The sequence below is a fragment of the Mycteria americana genome, chromosome 8 (assembly GCF_035582795.1).
Source record: "Mycteria americana isolate JAX WOST 10 ecotype Jacksonville Zoo and Gardens chromosome 8, USCA_MyAme_1.0, whole genome shotgun sequence".
Classification (NCBI taxonomy): Eukaryota; Metazoa; Chordata; class Aves; order Ciconiiformes; family Ciconiidae; genus Mycteria; species Mycteria americana.
In genome coordinates this window covers 44,329,667-44,351,719 of record NC_134372.1, presented here as the reverse complement: position 1 = coordinate 44,351,719, position 22,053 = coordinate 44,329,667, and the positions used below count along the sequence as shown (strand labels likewise).

At 37.0% G+C, this 22,053-nt stretch overlaps 1 protein-coding gene across 1 annotated transcript in view; it reads right to left on the bottom strand.

Moving 5' to 3' along the window:
• CDYL2 (chromodomain Y like 2) overlaps positions 1–22,053 on the bottom strand; it is a 69,283-nt gene that overhangs the window by 13,549 nt on the left and 33,681 nt on the right. The window contains exons 2-4 of the mRNA XM_075510876.1: positions 16,390–16,454; positions 15,405–15,999; positions 6,321–6,538 (exon numbers count right to left, since the gene is read on the bottom strand). Of these exons, the coding sequence (XP_075366991.1) occupies positions 6,321–6,538; positions 15,405–15,999; positions 16,390–16,446 (870 nt within the window). The 5' untranslated portion in view covers positions 16,447–16,454. The remainder of the gene's footprint in view (positions 1–6,320; positions 6,539–15,404; positions 16,000–16,389; positions 16,455–22,053) is intronic.

Below are 22,053 nucleotides of genomic sequence, written 5' to 3'. Positions count from 1 at the left end.
CTAATGATTTTTAAAAGGAAATATTATTTCATAAACTTCTGATGGGTAACTTCTTGTTTGGTCACAATTCAGTGTAGTTTGTAAGCTGTAATTTATTTCAGCCATTTCAGCTTCCCCTCTTCTCTTTAGTGATTTGCTCCTCACTTCAAGAGCCATGATGTCATCTAACATGACACCTCCTATACTTAAACATACTCATGTGGCAAAGTATTTCCTACAGACAGGGTCCTGTTGAGTCAATTTTTTTTCTTTTGCACTGAAGGATTTGCTGTTAGTGTAAATTTAGGTAAAAGATAGCAAAATGTGGTTGGGGGATGAAACATGGTTTCCACGTGAGAGAAAAACAAAATTTTTAGCTTGTGATTATTTTTGTTCACTACTTTCTGTTTCCAATAATTCTTTAGATCTCTGAAGTGCCTTATTTAAGAGATGTCCCTAAACACAGAACAGAAGTTTTGTTTATACCATTCTAGGTAGTCTTTTATTAGAAATCCTGTGGCTTGTGAGACCAAGCTTGAACTTGTATATTCAAACCATGCAGTGCAATGCTACCTGCCTGCTTTCCATATGTGTTTGCATAAAAATGACTGTTACTGGCTGCTGAGACCAGGACATGAGAAAGCAGGTGGTGAACTTTTAGATGCTTCACTTTTACAAGTGCACTTCAGAACGCCTGTAATACCGAGTATGTGACAGTGGGTGGAAGTGAAGTAATTAAAAGCAGCAGAATTTGGAAGTGTATTTGAAATTCTTGTGCAGGTACAAAAATGTCATCAGCGATTTTACAAGTACTGTTTATTCTTTGAGTCTCAGAGGCTGTCTCAGCCCTCAGTTGGTAAAAACATAGCAAAACTCCACATTTTGTAAAGGGAAAACAAAGGAAAAAAACCCCTAAAACCTCTGTTCAAAGTTAAAAAAGAAACTTTAGAGGGTGGTAGATGTTAGAATAAAAAAGATATGTATTTTGATTTTCCTAGTTCCATGTGAATGCAAGATTGTCCTCTTAGTTTATTTTAAACGTTCTCAAAATCTGCTCTTTCTTAGGGAGGTTGTATAAAGAATATCAGAGAACACCAAACATTTTTATATACAATGAGGAGTGTTGCTTTAAATATGATGCATATGACGATATGATACTCCATTCAGCAAGTTTCTTTACTGTTCCCCTTCCTCCAGTGATATTTGCATATCTACCATCTCTTTGATGTTACCACTGCTATCCTTCAAACACATCATTACCATTACAAACCTGTCTCTTTTTTATCTTACCCCTCATTAATTTGGATGGCTAAAGCCATACTTTAGATATAGCCATACTTTTAGATAAGAGTATATCAAACTTTTGAGCAGAGGTTATACTACTTGTAGGAAAAACCAATATTGTGCTATCACTGTTTTTTTATTGTTTTGCAGAGGGTGATATTAAAGGTCTGTTATTAGGAACTGATTTCTCAGATATAGTTGAAAATGGGAAGGCTTTGACAGTATTTTGGATAGTATTTCTAAGCAGGAAATTTAGTTCCACTGCTCCACTAGTTTCTAGCAGAAGAAAACAGTATCAGAAACCAGGAAACCATAATGTATCAGTGTTTTCAGTCTCCAAAAAGTATTTTTTTAAAAAATATCTGTAAGTTTGTCATTAACTTTATCATCAAAAGGTGCTCGGAGGCTCATTGGAATACACCAATGCCAGCAAAGTCAATTCTCACTCCCTTGTTCTATGCCATGATTCCTTTGCTGGTGCAGTCCAAAATTCACCTGGTCACCTTGTCACTCAGCCTAGTTATAGCCAACCTGCTGTCCACTGTTGCTTCCGAATGCCTTGGCATCATGGCTGTCCTCATTGAGCACTTGGGTATCGGTATTTCTCAACAGATGTTTATACGGTTATAGGAAAGCTACTAACAATGAAATAAAGGGTTACAGAACTGTGTACTGAACTGCACTACTGTAAAGTAAATATAATTTTAGTTCAGAACTGCTGTCTGGTTTTAAGCACAAATTTCCATTTAATGCAGTAGTGGATTCAGTTTGCAAATACAGAGATACTATGTGTCTTTAGTTACATTTCTTTGTCAGATTCCATATTCTTCTTCTCTCTTCCATGGTCCTTAAACCCTCCCTCATCTTGGTATAACTATGACATTTGTCCAATTAAATTTTACTTTTTCTAGTGGACCAGATCTAATATTACTATTTGCAGGGCTCCATAGCAGTATTCTCCAGTTCCATGCTTTTTTAATTAGCTTTTTTAATGGCCTTTTAGTTAATTTTCAGTTGTGGGGACAATATTTTTATTTGCATGCATATGACTAAAATTTCTGAGGAAGTATTTACAAAACAGTATGAGCCAGTTCTTTCGCTTATGAAACTCTATCAAATTAGAAATTTAGACCAGGCCTAATGCTTCACTTACTGCTTTACTGCAACCCAAATATGTAATAAAATTAACACATTCTCAAAAGTTGCTTATTTTTTTAATCCTGTCAAGAAAATAAGTTGGTTAGTTCTTTAATAGACACCTTATATTGCAAAATAAACATAAAATATTTAAAAACATCATTACACTTCTAAGAGCTTATTTTAATGCCTATCACTGGATGTAGGAAATTTAAAAGGCATTTGGTGCCCTTTGCTTTCGATATTGCTTATGTTCTGTGGAAATCAGGAAGCTGGGAATTTATCACCGTAATTATACAAAGTATCTTGAACAGAAGTTCATATACATAGAAACACTAGTTTAAAATGTTAACTTCTCTGAATCTCTAAGGATTCACTGTTGATATTCTTAAAGGTAAATATTCTGTAAATATTACAGTAAACCAAAATTTCAAAGCCATTCAGTTGTTCTCTTCCACAATCGTACCTTTTTACATAAATACACTTTTTGTTACTTACTGACTCTTTGTGCAAACAGATTCCGAGTCCTTTCTGTTTGATAAATAAAGGACTTAGGAACCTATAAGGCTGGCTTCAGGCAGAAGTACTGGGCCAGAAAACCAATTTGTCTTTGTATGAGAGCAAAAATACAGTAAACTTGTGCCTGCCTTTTTTTTTTTTAAAGTCAGGAAAAGTTGTAAGTAAGGAAAAGTGAAGGCAAACCAGTGCTCCAAAATGCACCTGGTAGAACTTCAAACCCTGTAATTCTCATGGCTAGAAATTTGAAACCTGATTCTTTTGTATGAGAAGTGTACTTGAGGTAGTTATATCAGTCTTCAATGAAAACATTGGCTGTTTAGGGTGTGCTTTGCTTTTAATTCAGGGGAATATTAATTCCTGGCTCTATTAATAGTGTAAAGTAAAAACAGTGGATGGATCCATTTGATCTTCAGTTTGAAACAGAATTTGGAACCTTGAAATGTGCTGAGTTAAAACAGCAACATCATCATTGGAGAAAGAACTTCAGAAGCAGCAAAAGACCCGTGAGAGAAATGCCCTAATGGAATTTATAATGATGAAATCTTTTACATATCTATTTTAAAAATGAATTTTAAAAGTAGCAAGCCTAAACCACTGAAATAAAAACAAGCTGTGCTGTTTCATGACACTGGCTTGGAAGTTTTATAAGGTCTTGTAAAACATAAGAAAGAATTTCTGTAGTGCCCTGAACATTTTGTAGAAAAAACTCAATTACTAGAGTGGCACTGAGCCAACTTCAATCAGTGCAAATGCTGCTGGAAGAAGCATCGGCACATTTCATGCTAAAATCACCTGCACAAACCCACAGGTGTGATGTGGTTACCAAAAACATAGGAAAAAGATTCAGGTAGACTTCTCTAAGCTTTTCTTTTTCTTTTTTTCTTTTTTTTTTATAAATAAGTTCTTCATTATTTTAATTAAATTGGCATAAATAGCAGAGGCCAATGGTTAAACAAAACTATTAAATTTCATCTGAAGATTAAGATAAAGCACAACGGGAAGCAGGGTTGTTTAGGGGTAAGAGTGATTTTGTATAAGCTTAATTTTATAATGATTGTGGGCAGTGCACACCTTTTCTTTTTGTCCTAACATAGATGGCCGAGAATAACCAGACCACTATTTTAACCACACCAAGTAGACCTGCTCTGAGTAAATTAATCATTTACTATTTGGCAAACATAATTTACTGAATGTCTAATAATGCTCGAAGTTAGCATTTCTTTTGACAAAATGAAACACACTTTCTTCATTTTGTAGGAATTTTGTGTTTGTACTTTCTATTCATTGGTAATAAAAGGCATCAAAACTGAAGATGTTGTAAACATCCCTAAAATACTCTGTCAGTTTGTCTCAGCTATGGCTATGGGTGACAAACTGTAGGGACAAGGCATTCAACATATTCTTTCTTTCATTTCCTTGGATTTTTGCTGTAATTGCCAACAAGGATATGGAATTGCCCATATTGGAGGTGCTGGATTTTGTGGTGTGAATGATCATGGGCTGCAGCCTGGACCGAGGCCAAAGAGGTCTTTTCATGTTTGCCAGCAAGCAGCCTTCAGAGAGCAAGAGCTTTCAATTGCTCTCAGCCTGGATGAGTTTTAAACAGACAATCTCAATGTGGAGAACTCATTACCTTGATTAATTCCTGACCATCCAGATCCTGATCAGTAATGTAGTTTTCTAAAATGTGTTTCCTGGTTTTCGAGTGAGCTTCAATAAAGGTTCTAGAAATAGTCTATGCCGATGGTGCAAGAAGAGGAGTACTATTATATGCTTATCATTTATTCTTCCACAGAGGTGGGTTCCTGGCATATTGAAAATTTTCAAAGAATGAAACGGATTGGTTTGGCAGACCTGAAGAGCCTGAATTAATTCACTGGTTAGAGTATTTGAACACTGCTGATGTGGAACAGCACAGCCAGCAACGTAAAGGTATGTCTGTTCAGCCTGAACTTAGTAAGTCCTTGATTTCATACTTTTTCAGGCCCTTGAGCTCTTCTTTTAAATTACCTGCAGTGTCAGTTAGTGGTAATTAATACATGGATGGAATGATGGATTTGATGCAATCTAATGCATTTTAAGGAATTGGTATTAAAAGCAGGCATTTGGTGTTCTGTGTTAATTACCAAGATGGTCCTTTTAAATATTATATAGTTTAAAAACTAGGAGTGATGAATGTATGTACCAACAGTTTTCACTATTTAGTATCATCCTGTGTATTAATGTCCATGTGTAGGTGTGCATTTGGGAAGGGGAGTCAAATTTAGAGCCCATCATACCTGCCAGTGGTTTTACCTGAAGCTCATTATAAGTAATTAATTTCAAAGTTATTTGGTTTCTTATTGAATAAAATAATTCCTCAAAGCTACGATCTACTTTGCCCTCAAATGGTACTCAAACTGGTATGTCATACTCTTATCTTGACGTTACTGTATAAATCAGAGCTGCATTGGCGTGTCTGGAGAGTAGCAAAGGTAGAGATCTGCCACACTGCGGGCAGCTCATGGAGGAACTCTGCCTGCAGAATGCTCAGACAGGCAAAACTGGTGCTGGGAGGCAGCTCCTGTTGTTTCCTCTCTGATCTATGGTAACCCCTTCTGATCAGGCCATTACTGCTCACATGGAACAGGGCTCAGCATGTTCTGTGCTCTCCAGGACAGGTATCCTGATGCAGGCATTTACTGACACCCCGTTTGTTCTGACATGGGAAAGGTATACCTGAGCATTGCTGCCCACTATGCTGGGATCACAGGGAATGGAAGGAAGAGCTTCTCAGCCCTTCCAGTGACCAATATATGTACAGGAGTAGTACAAGCTACAAGTCCAAGTGTATAATGTTTGGAACAAGGGAATTCATTAATATCATTTATATGTTATACAACTTTATGCAATTCAGCTGAGAATAGAGCCCTAACTGGTTAAGATTTCATAAATAAGGACTCATAAAGTGATTGAGAGAAAAAGCAATTAGGGATCAAGATAATACTTTTAGAATTACTGTTTCAGTATATAGCCTGAAATTCCTCTGTATGCAACAACTAGAGCACTATTTAAAAAAATAAAATGAAAGAGACCAGATTTCTCCTAAGGATAGTAAATAGTAACTTCAACATGTGAACAACTGCTTACACCCAGCTCCATGCTGGAAATACCAATTCTGCCATTCCTTTCTTTACTTCTAGTTTCTGGTTTCAGACATGTAAATTAAAAATTAATTTCCATTGCATTATTTTTGATAGGAATCCCAAGCATGAAAAAGTTAGATATATCTGAACTCCACATTTCTTTTTCATGATAATCGATTAGAATAAAAATACCTAAAATCCAGTTCAAGTGCAGTGTTTCCAAGATAACCCACACATTAGGATGGCTTTCTTTGCCTTTTATGGCTACATGCTTACCTCTGGGGTCAGTGCATTGTTATCTGAAGTCTGACTTGACAGCAAAATATGTGTGAAGCCATCTTCTTTCCGGACTACAATGTCCCTGAACCGGCAGTTACTTTCATTTTGACGCACGCTGTATCTTAGTCTTTTATCGAAGACATAATCTTTCTCCCCATCTAGTTTCCTTTTCACAGTGCTGTGTAGATTCAAGCTTCCATTGGCCAGAGAAGAACCTTTCAGATGGAAAGAATCAAAGTACAATTACGTCTATACCTTCAAAGAAATGGAGTGATACCTTCTATTAGCTTAAACATCGCTCGGTATTTACAATAGCCTCTACGTGATAAATTTGATAAATCAAAAATATGCTTGGCTAGTCAAATGTGGCCTCAAGCCATTCTTATTATTCTATATTCCAACATGCAGTACTTTTTGTTCTCTGATCAGACAACCTCTAGATCCAGTGAATTGTAGCATGTAGGACTGGTACTCTTAATGGGATTCAGTTCTACTTTGAAGATGAAAGCATTTGTATCATAGTCTTTCATATAAATTTGGGGCGATCCCTGAATTCATAGGAAAATTCTAATTCAGCTTTGGAAAAACTTGACATGACAGGTTTAGACCAAATCCCATCTTTCAAAGTTACATTTTCTTCCTTTTATGGTGACCAAAAAGTCATTATCAGTTTCAAATGACAATCTGAATAGACACTTGTTGCACATCGCTATGTGACAGTGAGTTAGGGGAGTTCTTAACTAAGATGACACAACTGGCATTCTCTTCCATGCATCCTTGTGGTTAGCGTTAGAAGTAGCAGTTAGCCATCCTCTTTGCTCTGACCCCAAGCTTCTGCTCATTACATTTTACAGTAACAAGAATTACTGACTTTTGACTAACAGATATGATATTAATATTGGACTTTGTACATAGAAAATATTAATGCTGATGCCATTTTGGAGGGTATCCAGCAGTAGGAAAAAAAGGGAACTATGACAAGAAAGATATAGTTCCTCCTTAAAAATAAATGAGAGTAATAGTACATCAATTTTAAAAGACAGTTTATTCTGACTTACACTGTATATGAACTGTAAACTCTTACTTTGCATATGTTTACAGTTCCTCTGTAATAGACAATATATTATGATCGGTAACAGTGCTGAGCTGGAATGTGGAAAATATCTTTACAAGATTTGCACACAACACTCCTTTTCTAATTACAGATGTTTCACACTATTGCCATGAAAAGTAAAGCAGAGGCAGGTTGTTGAGGAACAGAGATTAAAGTCACTCTCTTCATTGAAATAGTTTCCAAATCTGTTTTTTGTTTAAATCGACATGAGCTCACAATACGCCATATTTAAGATAGGCCAAGAAAGAGCTGAATGAAAACACCTTTGTTTGTTCCGTTCTTTACTCCTGCCAATGCTGACCTGTTCCAGCTCCTGGTATCAAATAGCCGGGAATTTTTAAAGGGCAGATGACATGAATATTAGAACATAGATTTATATTTTATAGTTTAAATGACCACTATCTAATTAAAAATGCTCTGTTGGAATAGAATTGAATGGTGAATTCATAACAGATTACTCTCTAAACCAAAATCATTTACCCTCATTTTGGATTAGCTATGTTTCAACTTGATGTTTATGTAGGTAACTGAACTGTCTGATACCTCTCAGTTGGCAATGGCCTGTGGAATTGTTCACAGTGTGTGAAATGCCTGTACATACACTGCAGTTACGATATGTGATGTTAAAATATATGGAGTGCTTAATAGCATTTAACTGGTGCATCATTTGGTCTCATCATGTAATGTGTGCACGTGTGTACACATATATCTACACACAGAAATGCATGTTTATTAAAAAGTCTGCTATTTCAGTCAATCATAAAACTCTTCTTCATTGTTAAATTAAGAGATACCACCTAAAATATCGCCTATATTATACTGAATAGAGGATTTAACTGGTGCAATGCAAACATTGACAAATTACATTAGATCATCAATCGGAAAAAAAAGCGTTTGAAGCCAGCAGAATTTGAAATTTGTTTTCCTGACAAGAATTATCTACAAGTGTAGAAATCACCATGTGCTTGAATTTTAAAAATGATGAATAATTTCTGATGGCATGTTTCTTCTTTTTCATAAGGTTTTGCTATTGCATATATTTTGACATATATTCTTAAAAACAAAAACTAACTTGTGAAATTACTAATGGAAAACTAATAGCATTGAGAATGAATGAACTGAAACAAATTAATTATTTGACTGAGGCAGACTTTTAAATATTGCATTTTTATCTCAATCCTTACTATGTTGCTTGACCCAGCAATAAGCTACTAAGATGTGAAGAGTTAAATCTCCCCCCAAAATGTAAAGAACTTATAAAATCAGAGGCACAAATGAGCATTGAATGGAAGATGTGTCAGACTAACTGTACTGATTATCTACCTAGTGTTGAAGATTATGCCACATTGATTTTAAATACAGATGGTAAGAGAACGGTAGAAGATTAATTCACACAGATAATCCAGCTCAACAAAAAGGCTCATAGTAATAATTTTATTTTAATTTTTTGTTGTATTCTTCTTTGTTTGAGTAATGTATTCAGTTTGTAAATTAAACATACGATGTAAGAAACTATAGAACTTATAAAAATATTTTAACTGTCTGCATGCCAGCTGACAGAAATTTAACCAGAGGAAAGAAAGATCTAAATTAAATATGAGAGAAACATAAATGGGAAAGTGTCATTTCCAGGAATGGATTATTAACAGAACAACATATAGTGAGTAAATTGTTGTTTCAGTGTATCCTGTGCATCCCTGTAATCCTGCTTAATCTGATAAACTGGAGAAAATGATCAGCAAAATCCAAAGACAACACTCAAGTGAAACCAGGCCAATTTAGCATGCCTGTTGCATGGATGTGATGGAGCTACTGAAGGTTTGCTCTGGAGCCACTAAAGCATCCAGATTGTCTCTGCATGTGGGTTAATAGTTAGCACCTGCTTAATGCACACAAGGGTAACAGTACCTTAGTATGTCACGATGAAAAATGACTGTGACATAGGAAAAAAGAGATATTCTCAAAGCAATCAATACTGCATGTGAAACAAATTAAGGATGTCACAAATTAACTAAGGAAGCTTTAGGTACCTCTAAATGTGGTTTACTGGCTTAGTTATGAGTATTTGATGCTCAGTCTAAGTACAAAAAGAAAGCAGAACAGGAGAAAATATTCCTTCCTTTAGTGGGAGTTTAATTATCACCTTGTTTTTAATCAGCAGTAGAACTTGTGGAATACCTAAAACCACAATGATGTTTAGAATAAATTTCAGTATTTTTTGAGGGAACTTCAGATATTCCCAGGCCACTGGTGCATCTAGTAATCCTTCTCCAAGAATGGCAGTAAAGGATGCTATTTAAGGAGAAAACGCAAGCTTGGCCACTTTCTGCAGTCCTCTCCCCTAGTATCATCCCTAAGTGTTGTATAGCAATATGAGAGGATTCATCCTTCCTGTTTCCATCAGTATTTGCTCGTGGACCTTTTCATGGATTTCTCTAATCCCCTTTTCAGCCTGTTGATGCTGTCTCCACAGCCTCCTGTGGTATGAGTTTCAGAAATTGTGTAGCCACTACACAGAGAAGAACTTTCTTTCATCTGTGCTTTTATCTGATGTTCTACCAGTTTCAGTGAGTGGTCCCTAGTTCTGCTATTGAGGGATTTAGTCAACAACAGTTCTGCGTTTACTTTATGTGAGGCCTTGATGATTTTGTAAACTTTGATCATATTCACCCTCAGCCTCCCCCTCTCCTAACTGAAGCCTCTTTTCTTCTTGTAATCCTCTTCATTTTAGTTGCCTGTCCTGGTGTCTTCTCTAGTACTCCACTATTGTCAAAGGGGACAACAGGTAACGATGTTACTGCTGCTGCTGTTGGTACTAGAAAGAGCCTAGAGACTCCAGATTGAGCCTGAGACTGGGGATCCATTATACTAGGCATTGCAGAAAACACATTAGAAATTTATGATCTAAAAAGATGAGGCAGACAAAGAGTAGGAGAGGAAAGAGAGAAAAGATTGCAATGAACCTCAGATCGCTCAATGCTTTAGAAGACTCGGATCTCCCCATCTCCTTCCACTGCTTCTACTCACTACAAGAGGACACCTTAAGCTACTGTTATTTTCAGATATATCTCTTCTTAGTGTTTCATCACAGTCAGTTTAATGGAGCAGTCTCTGTGCCACCACCCTATGTAGTGATCCTTGTGCTGGTACTAGCATGCAGGTAGGTAGCCATACCGTGAACTGAACTGATGAACTGTTCTGGCTAGGAACTCATCCTGCAAAACTGTGGTTAATTTTCAAACAGATCAGGTTCACCTTGTAGCCTCAAGAGTACTAAAACTAGTGCAGGGAAAGGGATGGGAATAACAATCAGAATATCATGGGATGGAGGGCTGGACTGTTCCTTTTGTTAGCAGCATGCATTTATGCTGAATGAAAAGGATCATGGAGCTAGGGCTTTAATTTTTCTAGGTGAAATAAACCATGCTCGCTTACTGTCCCTGGTAAAACAGCTTGGCATTCCTCAGTCTTCCCAATAGCCTTTCTCTGTCTCCTTTCTGTCTTTCTTGTGGGTAATGGTTAATACTGTACATACTTAAAAGGAGTGTTCTGTTGATAATTTAAGAATAATTTGAGACTTCTCTAAGGGAGCATCTGTAAGATATCTAAAAGCAATGAGTTTTTATCCAAATTGAGAAAGCAAGCATATTTGGTTGTCTTTTACTGCCAGTATTGCTCCAGAATAAATAAAACAGAACAAGCTAAAAAAACAAGAGGAAGCAGTGACTAAGTTCATAGAGAGTATTTAAATTAAGAGCACCATGAGACTACAAAGATTTTTGTAATGGAGAAAAACAGTGGTTAGTGATACATGACAAGCAAAAATTCTTCAGCAGATGGTACAGAAATAGAGTGATGTAGAAAAGAGAAAGAGAAAATTAAAAGGGGATGTTTTTTGATGCTGTCACAAAACTTGACAAAACAATCACTCTCAATTACAGTATCTGGAGAGAAACAGAAATGTGATAACAGAAGACAACAAATATCATCAGAAAGAATGGTATTGTTAGCTCCTGGGAGCATCAGTGTATGTTCTCCTGCAGAGTTTTTCAATATTTTCCAATTTGCAGACCCTTAAATAACTGTCAGTAAAGATGACTCTACTCTCCTTATGATGGGACGTGTAGAAGGCAGAAGAGAGGTTTTGGTAAGAAAGGTCTGTTCCAACTTCAGCAAGGTTCCAGGCCTCCAGTGCATATATGATTTTGTGCATACATCTGTAGGTATACAGTCATCTTTCTGGGGTAAAAGGCTTACTGGTGAGAGTTTTATCTATAGGTTGAGCAGGAAACACTTGTACCCAAGTGCATGTATACACAAAACCAAAGACAGACTGGTGGAAGTCCATTCAAGGAGTCATCAAAAACTAGTTTTCAAATAGCTATTATTTCTTTCAACAGAACTGGCTTACCACAGACAAACAAAATAGATAGTTTTTTATTAGTTATAGTTTATAAATTAGTAGTTATATTGCTTGGTTCAATACACTGGTAGTTAAATATTATTATAATATGAAAGAATAGTGGTTCAAGTTGATGGGTTTTGGAGGCCTTCAACCATAGGCCAACAGAGCTGGGCCTTCAGCTGGGTTTTCAAATTGTGGGGAATTTTTAAGTTTTCCAAATGTAGGCTTCATCTCAAGACCAACTTAAAATTTCTATATACATTTTATGTGCACTCTTACATTTAGCTGCAAAATGAGTCTGACATTCATTTGGGCTTCATATAGGCAACTCAAAACTGACACAAACATCTGCTTCATTGCATTCTGCACAGGGTTGCCCGGGAGCCACAGCTTCTGGGAGCCAAACCCAGGTCCTCCAGGCTCCCTCTTTGTTCTACATATAGTGCCTGGGAGCCCTACGAGCACTGATGGGGCATGCTGGGCTTTCGACTTCCAGACTCTGTGGCAGACTGCCTGAAACCTCTGGCATAGCTGGCTGCCTCAAAGCTAAACGTGGGAGTCCTGCCAAGCAGACTGCCACATTGCTCCCGGTCTCAAGGGACAAAGCCTTGGGACCTTGGCTCAGATTTGGAGAAAGTTTTGAAACCCAAGATGTTTGGAACAAAACTTCTGTTATTCAACAAATTGGCATTTTTCTCTGAAACTTTCTTCATTTGTAATTTGTAAAATTTCAGACTAGTTTTAGTGGATGTCTATCCTGTTTAAAATGAGTTTGTGATACTAACAGGACGCATGGCAGAATCACACTGGCATCTTCTGTGCTGCTTCCCTGTGGGTATGAATACTGAGGGAGTTCAGTAAATTGTTGGACTTGTTGAAAAGTAGTGCAAGTTTCTTCAATTTGACATTTCAAATGATGCAAAATCCTGTATCAGGAAATGTGACTACTCTCAAGCTTGTAGGGCAATATTAGAAAAAAAGCTAGTATTTTTATTTTGACCCTTCTTCACCAGTTTCTGTCTGCTCTTACTTTGGTAGTCTCATCTCTCCTCTTTGTAGTTTTCTCCACCATGCATGTACTAGGTATCGCAAAGCAAGACTGGAGAGATTTCTGACCTTGGGAGTGCTGCTCAGTATGGGTTTTTCAGACGAGAACTAGGTAGAAATTTAAAGATCTCTTGCTTTTGCCTACAGGGAGGTCAGAATGCAAGGGACAAAGGAGAGTAAATTAACAGAACGGAAGTGATGGATTTGGAGAATGCACGAACCACCATAAAGAAGTGTTTTAAAGGAGCTGCATATGTTAGGCCAGGAGCCCTCTGTACATGGCAGAACACCTGGCTGCTTAGGTAAAGCAGCCTTCTACTGAAATAGAGCTCTCTTACAGGGATCATTCAAACAGGGGCTGGTGGATGCCATTCATTAGCTCTTGTGGAGACAAATGAAAGGCTCATTTGACCTTACAGTTCTTTGTGGCCCTTTAGTTCTTCATTAAAAAAAAAAAGACTCTAAAATATGGGAATTAATACATTTTAAAGATGCATTTTGTATCAGAACTTCCCCAATGACTAACATAAAACAAATGATTTGAAAAACTTCATTTGAAACAGTAAGAAAGCAAAGAAAAATAACTTTATACGCATCTGTAATTAGATATTCAAGTCTTCTTAAAGAGGCAGGTAACTTTTTAAACAGTCTTATATGAACTCAAACTCACCAAAATACAAAAGCCTGCACTCTTCCCTTTAAGTGTCATTGACATCATCTGGGCTACTTATGCATTTAAAGTTGACCACACATTTTGCTGGTTTGGAAGTCTTTAATAAGATATTTGATGCCTGGATTGAAAGATCCCAGCAGTTACAGGATGGAACCAGTAACACTAGGCAAGGACAGTTCTACTTTCCCAAATCAAGTAACATTTGCTAGGTTGCCAGTAGGGTGGAAAATGGAAAGCAGGCTGATATAATATATGTTGACTTTTGAAAAGTTTTTGGCAGGGCAATTCACAAGAAGCTGTTAAGGAAATGAGTGCTATCATGGGCTACAGAAAGTGGCTAATAATAAATAATTGGAACAAATGGTTACTTTTCATCGTGTCAAATGATTAGTAGTTGGCTGCCCCAAGGACCTGCAGAAGGATTAGTTTATTTAATGTATGTATTAATGAACTGGGAAGAGAAGTATGAGAGGAAAATTTGAAGGGAATACAAAATAAGTAGAGTAAAAACTAGGAAAGAATTTGAAGAGCTTCACTGAGTCATAAGAAAAGGGTGAATTAGCAACAGTAAAGCAGATTAAATGCATAATGAAAAGAATCATACATATAGCTGTGTTCTAAATTAACTGTAACCAGCAAGGAAAAAAAACCTAAGAGCAACTGTGTATCACTCAATGAAAACCTTTATGCAGTGTGTAATAGCAGAAAAAATAATTCTCAAAAGGTTGTATTGCCACTGTATCAGTAAGCAGTAGGAAATCATTTAGAACAGCTCCTGCTGTTTTTCAAAGGTATTAAAAAAACCCCACATACCAAAGGCACAAGAGGATACTGAAAACTATCAGGAACCTGGAAAGACTGCCACGTGGTAGGAAGGCTAAAAAGGCTGGGGCTGCCTACAGATTGACAGGATGTCGTCTTCTTTATCCTTTCATATAAAGACAAGAGCTTATTCAATGAAAGTAAAGGTCAAAAAAAAACCCAAACAAAACCCCAAACTCAAAAACCTGATCAAATAAAATGTGCATCTCATTATTAGCTCCTGGAAATTACTGTCACAAAGCACCATCGAGGCTTTAAGTTTGGTAGGATTAAAGAAAAAAAAAAGATTGGACACATAGATAATGAGAAGCTACTTAGTTGCATTAAACTGCACAGTATTTATAGAGAACATAAACCTTTATTCTTTGAGAACTAAGCCAGTCAGTAACTATGAGGATCAGAAAGAAATTTCTCCTGTTTCTTCTCGTTCACTTCAAGGCTGTTTGTACCTTCCCGTAAAGTATGTCTTTTGACTTCTGAGGTATCCAGTCACTGTCAGAGACAAAGACCTGAGTTGTCCTGAGTTCTCCTGAATATGATGAGCATTAATACTGAGGAACTTAATGTTATTCACCAGGATGCCTTAGCAAGACTGGTATTAATTCTGTTTCTAAAATAATCCTGATCTTTCTAGACCATTGGGTGTGTGCACACATAACTGAGAAGTGATTTGTTACTTGGTGATACACAAAACCAAAGTTACAGTATTACACATACCTCCGATGTCATTACTACTCCGTGCCTTGTCATCATTTCCCCACAAGAACTTTACACTGCAAAGGCATGTAACAAAGCCCACATTGCTTCATGTTACTCCGTGGGAAATGGAAGGAGAGAAGCCAACTGATAAAAAAAATGGTATAATATATGGGGAAAGAGTGTGAAACATGTTTATGTGCTTCTCACCATATCACCTGTGTAGCATGACAATGATTTTTCCATGAGTGGACTCTCTGTTTGCAGTTGTTGCAATTACACACCCCCCACCCCTGCCCAGAAGATGTAGTTTAAATCACATACCAATTCCATTCACAACAGGTGAATCATTACTAACTTCCAACACGCTGGGCAAATTTTGTTCTCCTTCATGGTCATTTAAATCCGTATTTTGCTGTTGTGAGCCATTCCCAAAATGTCTAGAATCTTTTTCATGACTGCCATCTCCATTCTGCAGACCATTATGTGGCTTTTTCAGTGGCATGATCTGTAAACCGCTGGGAGTAGTTCGGTAAGTGACAGTTTTAGCAGCCCTGTCATTAGCAGATGCTGGCTTTGCTGCATATCCTCTTTTCTGTTTTTGAAGAGATGGATTAATTCTCTTCCTTTTGTGTGTTGACCCTTTAGACTTCCCAGATTCAGAAGGTCTATGTGATATTTTCTCAACAGATGACCCTCGGCTTTCCCGTAAAAATTTTGGAGCGCTAGCCTGTTTCCCATGTCTTGATCGCTTTTCTCTAGTAACGTGTAGTCCATTGAACTCATCAATAAATTCCTCACAATGTAGTAGATGATGTTCAGGTTCCCAGGTGTCTTCATTGCTTCCATAGCCTTTCCACCTGATGAGATATTCCCATTTGCCCTTCTTGTTCTTCCTTTTGTCTACAATCCTCTCCACCTAAAAGAAAAAACAAAAAAGTATCATATTAGAAAGAAAAATAGTTTGGCCATGAAAACGATGTTCTTCATTTACAGCTAGGAAGGCTGCCTTGACATTGTAAAGGCACCTTAGTATTCATGACATTCTCCTAAATTGTAGTGCCTAAAACATGAACTGACTCTGACATGGAAAGCCACCCAGCCTAGCCAAAATGTAGCAATGTATTTTACAGATTTAAATTTACCTTATTTTCATAGGATACAGTCCAAGACTATATTCCCATTGGATCCTATAGACCATGCTGACTGCTGATGAGAACCTACTTGGAGTGTGTGTAAACCGCTTGACAGAACATTTAGGAATCAATGTTACGTGGTTCTGTTCTACAAAGAATTCCCATGAACAGACCTGGCAATACAGGAGAGGAATGCAGTAGCCCCAGCAGTATTTTGACAGCAAGGCCATTTCACCTTCTGAAAACATTAAGAGACATAAACACCTGATCAAATCTGATCTGGGAACCTGCAATAGCCACAATGTGAAGGAACAAAAGAGCATCTAGATATCATTACTGAAAGCATGATTTCTTTGAAAATCTGGTTGTAAAATGAGACTATTATTGTTACATTCCTCAGCTACCTCTTGTTTGAAAGAGCTAAATAAAGCATATTTTGCTATATGGTCAGTTACTGATCATTCTCCTGAATCCACACATGCATTATGTCCCTATAAACATCACCATACTTCTTCATGTCTTGAAACTATCTTGAACAGAGAACTGGTTGTAACAAATTACAATGTTATACACCAGAGGTATATTTGCAGTAGTGTACATCCACTTTGCTACTTCCAACTTATAAAATTTGTATTTTTTATGAATGCAATATTTGACTAAATACACAAAATTTGTGAGTGCACCAATTAAAAAAAAAAGCAAATGAAAGGCATAAAGGCAGGATTCTTATGTAGAAGTAATGAATTTCATGAACCTATGCTAGAGAATGTCAGTTTAAGGAACATTTCTGCACCAAGGGATAAAGGACTGTATTGGGACTGCAAGCTGAATGTGAATTAACAGTATCATGCTGTTGGGGAGAATGGGCTGTACAACTGAAGAAATCTTTGTGCTATCTCAGCATTGGCAAGATCTCAACTAGAGGGAGAGTGCATATGAAAACCCAAGCACAGTCAGTGGACAGCAAGACGAGGGTTTGAATTGCATCAAGTGAAATTTAGATCAAGTCATTAGGAAAAATGTTGTAACGGTAGTAAGAATTAAGCATTAGAATAGGTAACGTTGGGAAGGTATGGAGGGTTTTTAGAATAAACAGATTTTGTTAGACAAACATCTGCCATGAAAAGTCACTGCTGGAAAATTGGGTTATGACGAGAAAACCTTTTGAAGTCTCTCCAAGTTTTGTTTTCTGATTCTTTAATTTTTTGATTTTTTAAAAATGTGGCTTATGAGGGATGAAGATGCCACTAATGAAAAATAATCATTATCATTAACCAAAAGCACTACTGTTAATTTAGAAAAATAAATAAGTGGCTAGCTAATGTAATAGTTTTCATTACTCTTCAAAGAAAAAACATCTCATGTGAATAACAACAGTGGAATCTGTATGGAGAATTTAACCTTGAAGAAGGGCAATCACAGCAGTGTAAGTAAGTGTTCTTTTTAGGTCCCCTGTTAGAGCAAACCAATGGATTAATTCTGTCTGTTCACTGGCTGGAACTGCACATTCATAGAAATCTAGGTGGGTTCCCCAAAGGAGTCTAAATGTAATTAGCAACTAAACATTATACTTCTGTCTCAATTCATTTACATGGGAACTGTGCTACGATATCTGTGTCTGAGTCATAGTGGACAGCTTTCCTCCATCTCCAGGGCACTCAACTGCAGCATCCCAGACAGCTTGTTCCTGTGCTCTGTCTTCTCAAATATCTGCACAGAACCACCGCAGAAGCAAAGCAAGGCATCCTCTTTACTCTGAATTTAGCACAGTCCCCTTCAGGATTGCTCAGTGTGGCAAAACAATTAACTGAAGCTCAGTCTAGGCAAGTTTGAGATCATTTGTCTGAAAAGAGGAAAAGTCCTCACAAAAAAAATGAACTGGCATTTTTTTTTTTTGTACTCATTTGGGATGTGCAGCTTTCAATTGTCAAACTAATAGACTTACTATGATCTTGTTGACTTTATAGAGAGCAGCTGTACAAGTCATCCCTGGCTTTAAAATACTTCTCAACCTCCTATCTGGGACTAGCCAGAAAGACTGTACATTGAACCGTGGAACAATGTAGTGCCTGTGGTTGTCTGTGGATTTGCTACTTTAATTACTGCAGCTCACTATACCAAGGAGCAAAACATATACATACACACACACACACGTCCTGTGGAAAAAATTAAATTGCTGCTAAACTCAGTAGACCACAGCTATCATTACTGTAGAGAATTTGGTTTAGAGCTATTCTGTCTCTACTAGCTAAACAATACATGCATTCCCCTCCCTTTTTAATTCAGGAGTTTGGACTTGGAACACAAACTCTGTGTCAGGTTGATGCTACCTTGGAGTAACTTCTTTCTTTCGAGGGATTACACCAGTTGCATTCTCCCACTTGCTCACTGAGGGAAGAACCTTAGAAAGGATGGACAAATACCTTGCCATTTTCAGAATAATATACAAAAAACATCCTTCAACCTCACCTTTTTTTCATTCATGCACATATCTTTAAATTTAACTATACTGGTTTCTCATTTTCACATTGTTGCTCTACTACAAGGAGGAAAAGTGAAGGGAAGAGGTTTCGTGGAGAGCATTTTTTAATACGGAAAACACTCAAGTATTTTGGTGATGAGGCATTATGCATTTCAATTAAGAGGATAAAAGGAGAAAACATGAGTGGTCTTTGTTCCTGGGAAACAAAATACTGGCAATGGAGAATGTGATTAACCAGTTCATGGTTATGAAGGAGAATAAAAGTATTTATGAAATTGGGTCAAATTTAATAAATGGTTTCAGAAAAAAACATTCAGAAAGCAAATATATTTGGGAAAGACTGAGCATTTCATTACAGCATTTTCAGAACAAAACTATCAATGTTTCACTTCCAATTTAGCTAACAAAACTAAAATGAAGAGGGACTAAATAAACTGAAGACAAAATGTTTTGTTTCTGGTCAACCCCCTTCTCAGTTTATTGTTTTGCTGGGGAGAAAATGAAAAAAACGTGGGTTGATCCAAAATTAGTTGTTTTCCTTGAGTTTTTTGGTTCAGCCATCATAACCACTAGCTTGATGCATAAAAAGTCTGAGTAGATATTTGCCTCATCCTCATTACTGCCTCATTGTTCATTACTGAATGCATTTGAGGGTAGCACTGAACATACTTGACCTCTCAACATGGTCCCTTTTCTTTATCAAGGCTTTAAGTTCTTCACTGATATTTATTCCCTTCAGAGTGCCACTGTTTTCCTTCACTGCATACAGTGAAGTGCTTCAGTGTAGGCATAAATATCAGGTTTTTACCCACAGCTGGTACTGTGTGTCCTATTTTCCTTCTATTCACAGTCTGCAGTAATACAAACATCACTATTTTGGTTTTTTATGATGTATATTTGTTTTAAGAGGTAGTACGTAAAGTAATAAGCTTTCTGCATTTACTTAAGGTTACACAAATTCATGAGAGTTTTCTTAATGAGAAATAATTCTGTGACAGCTAGTGATTAATAGAAATAATACTTTCATTCCTTCCCTAGAATAAGCAATACACAGTTCTGAGAATATGCAGAAAATATCAATGGCTTCAATGTCTGATTCTTCATTTTCCCCCTCAGTTCTGTCTTTAATGAGAACTGAATAACATCTTCCCAAAAGTGACCTTGGTAGTTACAGTTTGCCAAATCCTTGTATTCACTATATTTGGTTTGGAAAACTAAGTAGTTAAATTTAATAAAAGTGAAATGACTGCAAACAAAGTTTGTAGGGGTATCACAGTTAAGAGAGTGATAGAATTGCCATATACCATTACTTGCCTAGATTCTCTCTCTCCCTGCCTCTCCTGGCTAATTCTGGATGAATTGAGGTGCTGATATGTTACCATATAAATATGTTTAAAGAGAACAAATAGAATGAGACCACAGCACCTGTGCAAATGCACTTGCAACACACTTTTTAGCTTCCAACTAGCCTTAAACCTAGGTCTATACACAGCTGCACAAACTAGGATGAAAGTCATAAATAAAAGCCTTTTAAAAAAATTTGTATTAATGTGAAATAAAAAAAATACTAATCAATTATAGTACAAATATGTAGAGCTTCATAAACTTAGTGTTATGATCTGGCGATCAAGTGTTTATATATGCAGAGTACAACACACACATCTTCCTTCACAGAAGATTCAGGGTCAAAATCACTCACTTAACAGTGCAGTGGTATTGTCTACTTAAAAAAAAAAAATCTAGGCTAAGTTAAAAAAGGATAATTCCTATTGAATTATTTCTGCTGATATAATTGTAAAGTCGGGGCACAGTAGATTCATCTCACACGTCACAGGAGCTCTACAGAGCATAAATAAAAATCCTTATGTTCCCAGGAAACACCTGCCAGGAGATCAGTAAACTTCCAGAAAGGTTTGGAAGATTGCGTATCTGCTTAGTGATTTCCAAAATAAGTACAAGTCATCTCCTCTTCTTGCCGTGCATATCTAGGTAAACAATTTAAACTGTAATCTGTGATGCTCAGAAGGTCTCTGTTAGTGCACTGTACAGAGCAGCAGACGAATTTGATGACATACACTAGAAAAACTTGTGTTACAGGATTTGTGCTGTTTTATGTGTTTTTTTCATTGGAGGTCTTTGTCCCATGTTGGCCTCAGGGTGTTGGAAGGGTATTTGAAGAAAGTGCCAAGGAAAGAAAGGCAGTAAGATTTCTGAGAGAGATAAAGGCCATCTGATTCAACATGTTTGTCTTTTAAAAATTCATTATGGCCTTAACTTCCTCCTTTTTGTTACCTTTGCTTTAAGAAATAATGTATTTCATTAGCTGTAAATCTCTTGCTTGCTTGCATTTGTAACTTACTTGTGTTTCTCTTGTATTTGTATTTAATTTCTCAAAATCTGGTAACTGGAGCATTTGCTCCAGATGTATGAAAAATATGGCACCATATCTTCTGAAGCAGTCAGTATTCACGTTAGAAAACTTAATAGGGGAATGGATGCTGGGTCTCTCTTCAGAATCTGACCCACAGTTTAAAAACAGAGCAGATCCAATCAATGTGCCAGCTATGAACCCCCCCCTCAGTAGTAAATTTGTGTAGTTACCTGCAAGGTCAAAATGAAAGCGAAAGGGCTAGACAGTCATAAAAATGAAAGCGAAGACATTCCTGATCTGAATTATTCACAGGCAAAACATCAAATGACATCTTCCCAGGAAGTTCAGTGAACACCCTGTTAATGTCAAGAAGACGCTGCTTTTCATTCAGTTCCTTTTTTCTCTTTTTAAGCATATGGATTTTTAATTTTCTACAATCTTCGCAGAATCAGAAGAGGTGTTAAACTTGCTAGGAAAATCCTGAAAGTTCTGCTTTTTCACTGGAAAAAGCCTATCAGCCTCATATTACACAGGGTTGCAAACCACTGTGTTAGGTATATGTGTCCTCCCAACACATACATACGAAGACTTAGGACAGACCAAATAAATGCTGCAAAAACTCCTGCTGTTCCCTGTATGTAAGCCTGCAACTTTGATCTTCCTCTCCTGATAGACAGTAACACCGTAGAGACTTCCTGCTATGTGATTCGATGGTCCAGGTTTACATAGAAACCCAGAAGCGCACTGCAAGTTAGTTGCATTTTACAGTAGTGATGCGGCTATTAGAAATTAATGCTAAAAGTGGTGTTTTCACATTCCTAAGACTTTTCTGGACCCAGCATTTTGCCTGCATGAGTATACTTTGTTATTTACCTTCCCTGGCATCCAGGTATTTTAAAGAAACTGAAAGAAAAGCCTCGCTCCGTGCTTACGCAAGCAACGTGATTTCCTCTTTGTGTAAGGGGTCTTCTGGCAGAAGGAGCT